Genomic DNA, 6,000 nt, shown 5'->3' on the forward strand with positions numbered 1-6,000 from the left:
CCATAGAGCATGTATTATTATTGGAAAAAAACCAGAGGGCCGGGGCTAACTTCGACCGCGTCAAAGTTTGTATACCCTTGCAACTTTTTTGGTAACTCTATCCTTACCTATTAGCCATCAATGTGGAAGAACGTTTTATCTAAAAAGGCTTAAGCTTGAGAAAGAAAGGCCTGCAATCATAGGAAATAACGAAGATATTGATCAAAGTCACTGTTTTCCACCGATCGTTCCTATGGGAGCTATATGATATAGTCACCTGATCTTGATCAAATTTGGCATAGTCGCTTATAGGCGTAGTAAACTTTCTAATATTAAGTTTCACGACAATAGCTCAGAAAATAACGAAGGTGTTGAGAAAGTCACTGTTCGTGACTTGGCCGTTTGTATGGGAGCTATATTATATAGTCACCCGATCTTAATCAAATTTGGCATAGTCGCTTATAGGCGTAGTAAACTCTCTAATATTAAGTTTCACGACAATAGCTCAGAAAATAACGAAGTTATTGAGAAAGTCACTGTTCGTGACTTGGCCGTTTGTATGGGAGCTATATGATATAGTCACCCGATCTTGATCAAATTTGGCATAGTCGTTTATAGGCGTAGTAAACTCTCTAATATTAAGTTTCACGATAATAGCATAGAAAATAACGAAGTTATTGAGAAAAGTCACTGTTCGTGACTTTGGGGTTTGTATGGGAGCTATATGATATAGTGGTCCGATCCGGCTGAAGCCGAGATATACAACGCCTGCAGTATATACAAGCCCACGTGCAAAATTTCAGCTCTGTAGCTCTCACGGTCTAGGAGGAGTTTGCGTTGATCCAGACGGACGGACGGACGGACGGACGGACATGGCTAGTTGAACTCGTCTCGTCGTGCTGATCAAGAATATATATACTTTGTATGGTCGGAGATGCTTCGTTCTATGCGTTGCACACTTCTGACCAAAATTAATATACCCTTTTTGCAAGGGTATAAAAATAAGGAACTATCATTTAACTTCCAAAGATACCCTTGAAACAGCAATTTTAAAAGAGTGGGGGGAAAATTGGAGGCCAGGAGATGATAAACTTGGTAGGGAGCATGAAAAGACGCCATCAAGCTGTCATAGAAGCCAAAGGTGGCCCAACGAAATATTAATGTTTAGTTTATTGTGGTTTTTTTGTATTTTTCTTAATCTACTAAGAAATTGTGCCATTACTTTTTTCTCGTGGTGTGCCTATTTTTATACCATAGGGTGAAATGTTATTTTAAAGTCGCCAAAATGTATGTAACAGGCAGAAGGAAGCTTCTCCGACCCCATAAAGTATATATATTCTTGATCAGGATCAACAGCCGAGTCGATCTAGCCTTGTCCGTCTGTCCGTATGAACACCTAGATCTTGGAGAGTGTAAAAGCTAGAGCCTTCAAATTTGGTATGTAGACTCGAGTAGTATTTAAACTGGTCGAGTTTATTTCAAATTTTTGCCACGTCCCTTTTCGCCCCCGCAATTTAAAAAAAGCGTTTATCTTTGCTTAGTAAATGCGCACATTATGTATGTATGTGTGAAGATTTTGTCACGCCCCTTTTCGACCCCGTGATTTGATAAAACTCGATTATCTCCCGTATTTTTCTACCTTATGCAATCAAATTTTGCACACTTAAATTTGATACTAATATCGGAGAAAAAATAGTCGAGTTATGCATATAAACGTTTTTCCATAAGGCCGGAGTTGGCCGTTGTCTGGTGGGGGCGCTAGGGTGCTCGTATGTTTGCATGGGACGAAAGGTGAAAATTTAAAGTGTGTCAATACTTTTGGGCTCACTGTACATAATTTTTATAAACTTTTTTAACAGCGGTATAAACTATAGGAATATAAAAAAAAAATGCAAAAACTCCAAGAAGACCACCGAAGAAATACAAAAATCAGCACAGAGGCAATCTGTCTATAATTTATTTGCAAAATACAAACATTCATCTGTACAACTCTCTAATACTTAGTATGTCCTCCATTAGCATCCAGTACTCCTTGGAGGCGTCGCGACATCGAGGATACGAGGGCATTTAAGTCGTAATGTTCCGGTATTTTTTGCCATTCCTCATTAATACACTTGATTAAGTCTGCTTCAGATGTAGGGCCATGTTTCGCTACCTTCTTCTTCAGCAATGCCCACAAATTTTCAATGGGATTGAGATCCGGACTCTGTGGCGGCGTGTCAATCACTTTATGACAATTTTATAATAGCCTTTCGAGGAAATACAACCCCAAACCATAACAGAAAGCTTTCCAAATTTTAAAGTGGGGACAATATTTTTAGACTGTAGGGCTGTTTTTGGCTGGCGCCAAACTTTACCAGGGCAGAATATAACATCGCTACTCTGGTGGCTTTCCAGCGTTTAATATTGCAAAGTTCAGTCTATTTTTTATGTTTATATCCAACAGCAAAGGCTTTTTTTTGGCAAGATACGAAGAATACTTGTGTACATTCTTCTTGAGATTAAATTTAATGTCCTCAGCTAACTCGGAGGCTTGTATCCGGTTTATTTTTCTTCACTTTCAGAATATGGGAACAATCTCGTCAAGAAAGCTTTGTTGGTCTGCCCTTAGAACTGTGCAATTCCAGCCTATTGCTCTATAAACAGTTTTTCTAAGTTTTTTATTAAGCATTTTCGCCAATTTTGCGCAGTCTTACCCTTGCTATAATTGAAATTTACTCATTCTATTAAATTTAGTCATTCTTCAAACAGGGTTTGCATTTTGCAAACAATTAACAGACAGTCAAGATTGCCTCTGGCTGATTTTTGAATTTCTTTAGTGGCCTTGGTGTTTTTGCATTTTCTTTTTATATTCCAATAGTTAATACCTATGTTAATAAAAGTTTATAAAAATTTGTTGTATTAAAAGCCCTCCTTTTTTATTTTTCGATGTTAAAGTTAAACTTGTGTGTCTTTTTTCATTTTGCAAACAATTATTGGACATACTGTATGTACTTGACTAGAATTTTTAGAAGAGAAATTTTTAAGAATGATAAAAATAATACAATATATTAATTATTAGTAAATACTACAATAAAGACAGCATTAACAGTTTTTAGCTATGCATCTTGAATAGTTTAAAAGCTCAACGGGTTCAAAATTCAGTACCTCTGCACGAAATAAGCTGTCAGCCGTATGTACATACATACATACATATGTATGTATGTACATGCACCGGCAAAATATACTTACGATCAGAAGAGCTAGTTAAGCCAGCTAATGTTGTCACAGGTACACTTGGGATGTCACGATCCCCCATTTTGTTAGAAATATTCTAATAGGTGTTATTGCAATTAGAATTTACTTCGCTTTAATTCATCACCTGTATAAGAGCAAACTAAATATAATTCAAAGAAAGATATATTCGTGTTGTGTTCACATAAATATAGACATATGTATGAATGTATGTATGTACATATATATGGCGGTACATTCATAAATACAAAAGTTTTTGTGTTTGCGAAAAATGTACATATGGAGGTGTATGTGTACATACATACATATATATATATGTATGTACATATTCTTCATATTAACAGATAAACTTATGTATGTATGTATATTTCATTAGCTATTTGCGAATATATGTATAAACCAGGCATATTTACATTTATAAAATCGGCAACATACACATGTATATCTCAATTTTTTAACAACGTGCCACTTTCAATAAGTAATACAATTTAAATGTTTCAATTTTCACATAATTAAATAAGTAAACATAATTCAGCCATTGCTTTTATTCACAAACGTTACTAGATTTTTTTAGAGCATTTCAATAAACATATTGGGATTTTCGTTAAAATCCATGCATTTCACTCCCTTTACATTTAATTTTTTTCAACATGGCCGACAAGATAGGTATTTGGTTTATCATAGACGCTTTCCCGATAATTGATACTCTATTCACATATAGCGGGATTAAACGTGATAACATTTCGTTGGTTGCAATGGAAAACATTTTATATCCGATTCTCACTAGCAAGCATCTGTCATTACTTTGGTGCAAACTTATATGTATATGATGCCAAAAACACAATTCAATTCAATTAAAAACATTTGAAAATAGTCAAATTCTAATTAAGTCAGATTCTAATTTATTTATCGAGTTCTTTTTAGCCAAGTCCATGTCCTAAAATGCAGAAAAAGAAAACAAATCCAGATGAAAATAATAAATAAAAATTTTCTTAATTATGCAAAGAAGAAATATTAGGAACATAAGTATTATGTTTTCCTATTATGAAGTAGGGTATTTATATATATGTATATATACAATGGGGAGTGTGAGTGAGTGTGAGTGTGAAAAGTGAGTACATGTTTGTAAGTTTCTAATTCAATATGGCACAGAATTCTTAATTTTGATGCCAGTGAAACAAATTTTTTTTTATATATTCCTTGCACATTTGTGTACAGAAAAAGATATAAAGAACACTTAAATTCTTTAGTGTTTTTTTTGCGCTCTTGCAGAATTGTAACTTTTATCTCTTTTGTGGTTCTAAATTTAGTTCAACAAATAAAGTGACTACTAACTACATATATTAAATTTACTCTCTCTTCTTTTTCGTTTGCATACGCCAGTTGAATTTTTCTTTTATTTGTATACGCTTCTCTTAAATTATGTATGTTTCAATCTTATTTACATATTGATTTCTCAATTTTATTTTAAAGAATATCTGTCTGCTGCAAATACAATTGCATTACAAAACAATTACTATTATAAGAAAATCAGTGAACACTTTCTTTTCTGTTGGATGTATGACAATGTAATACAAAGTATGTATTACGGAATAGTATTGCACACTATGGTGGCCTGTGGGGGGCTGTGATTCGTGTCATGGCTTGGAACTCGCGATGCGAAATTGAATGAACTGGGAACCGGACTGGAGGTGCATTTAAAATCCTGTCAGCTAGAGTTCATAAGCTCCAAGAGGAGCCTTTTGCGATAGAGGTTTATTTCAGAATTTCTAATCTTTTGTTTGAGACTCCGATGCGAGCGAGGGATAGGTTTCAGAGCGGGTCTGTCAGTCCGTCGGCACATCGGGCTTTACCAGCTGCGGCTTCCGATAATGATCCGATTTCACCAAATGTACAGCAGCTGATATCGTTTAGAAGTCCGGCGTTGACAGAAAGTGGAGCCTTTGCCCATTTCCCCTGGGGACAGCATCCCACTTACTTATACGATATCTGTTGTAGTTTCCGAACCATAAGCCCAATAAAGCAATTACAAAGAGGAGCTAGTAAAGTGTTGGCTGCCTCAGTTCCAACTGCAGCTACTGTTGTGCCTGGAACATCTAGTTTCGTTGTTACAGTTCCACCCAAAAAGGAAATTTTAGTGTGTAGGCTTGATTTTTTACTTCTTCTAAAGAAGTCATATCCTATACCCAGGCCAAACTTCAAACCCAAGGATTGCGATGAAAAAGTTCCGTTTGTCATATTCTCGGGACATCTCATCCTTTGAAGTAAGTTTTTTCCCAGATATTTGTCATAAAGATTTTTGGCAGGAACACCTTATTATAAGAGAGTGTAGCCTATGCGTATACCGTTTTTTCTGTTCATGTTGACGAGTCAAAAAAGTAATTTCGTCCATTAATTTCGCCTATTAGAAGGCACGTGGACTAAAGTCAATAGTTGAGCTTTTGACTTTTATGTTCTTTTCTTTATTGAAACTTGGCGCAAAATTAAAATATAACACTAATCTTAAAAATATTCAAAACTATATGTAAACTACACGTTAATCCACATTTGGGGATCAGCTTGTTCTAAAAGCAAAGCACCGCAAAACTTGTTAAATTTTAAGAAATATTGCGTAATAAGTGCCAATATGAGCGACGAAAGGGGAGCCACATTTTGGGATGCAGCGAAAGCAAGACAGCAGCATATCGGTGTTCAAACTCGAGCACAGGCCCAGCGACAAAAAAGTGACACCAGCAAGCGAAATCAGTCTGAACTGGTACAGAACAAAATTGAACTCATCGAAAATTC

At 35.5% G+C, this 6,000-nt stretch overlaps 1 protein-coding gene and 1 long non-coding RNA gene across 9 annotated transcripts in view; both read right to left on the reverse strand.

Annotated features, from left to right (window-relative positions):
- Nipped-B (Nipped-B cohesin loading factor) overlaps positions 1 to 3,892 on the reverse strand; it is a 93,596-nt gene extending 89,704 nt beyond the window's left edge. For 3 of the 8 annotated variants that reach the window (XM_068286302.1, XM_068286222.1, XM_068286078.1), the window contains exons 1-2: positions 3,627 to 3,887; positions 3,211 to 3,340 (exon numbers count right to left, since the gene is read on the reverse strand). In XM_068286302.1, the coding sequence (XP_068142403.1) occupies positions 3,211 to 3,277 (67 nt within the window). In that variant the 5' untranslated portion in view covers positions 3,278 to 3,340; positions 3,627 to 3,887. Of the gene's footprint in view, positions 1 to 3,210; positions 3,356 to 3,626 lie in introns of all 8 variants that reach the window. The other 5 variants (XR_011031958.1, XM_068286420.1, XM_068286147.1 and 2 more) reach the window with 4 other exon arrangements.
- On the reverse strand, positions 1,901 to 2,816 carry LOC137574366 (uncharacterized). The gene is made up of 2 exons (XR_011031999.1): positions 2,676 to 2,816; positions 1,901 to 2,615 (listed from the first exon to the last, which is right to left on the reverse strand). It is a non-coding gene; the product is annotated as an uncharacterized lncRNA (long non-coding RNA).
- Positions 3,893 to 6,000: the final 2,108 nt, after the last annotated feature.

This window comes from Drosophila tropicalis, unplaced genomic scaffold (genome assembly GCF_018151085.1).
Source record: "Drosophila tropicalis isolate 14030-0801.00 unplaced genomic scaffold, ASM1815108v1 contig_1002, whole genome shotgun sequence".
NCBI lineage: Eukaryota > Metazoa > Arthropoda > Insecta > Diptera > Drosophilidae > Drosophila > Drosophila tropicalis.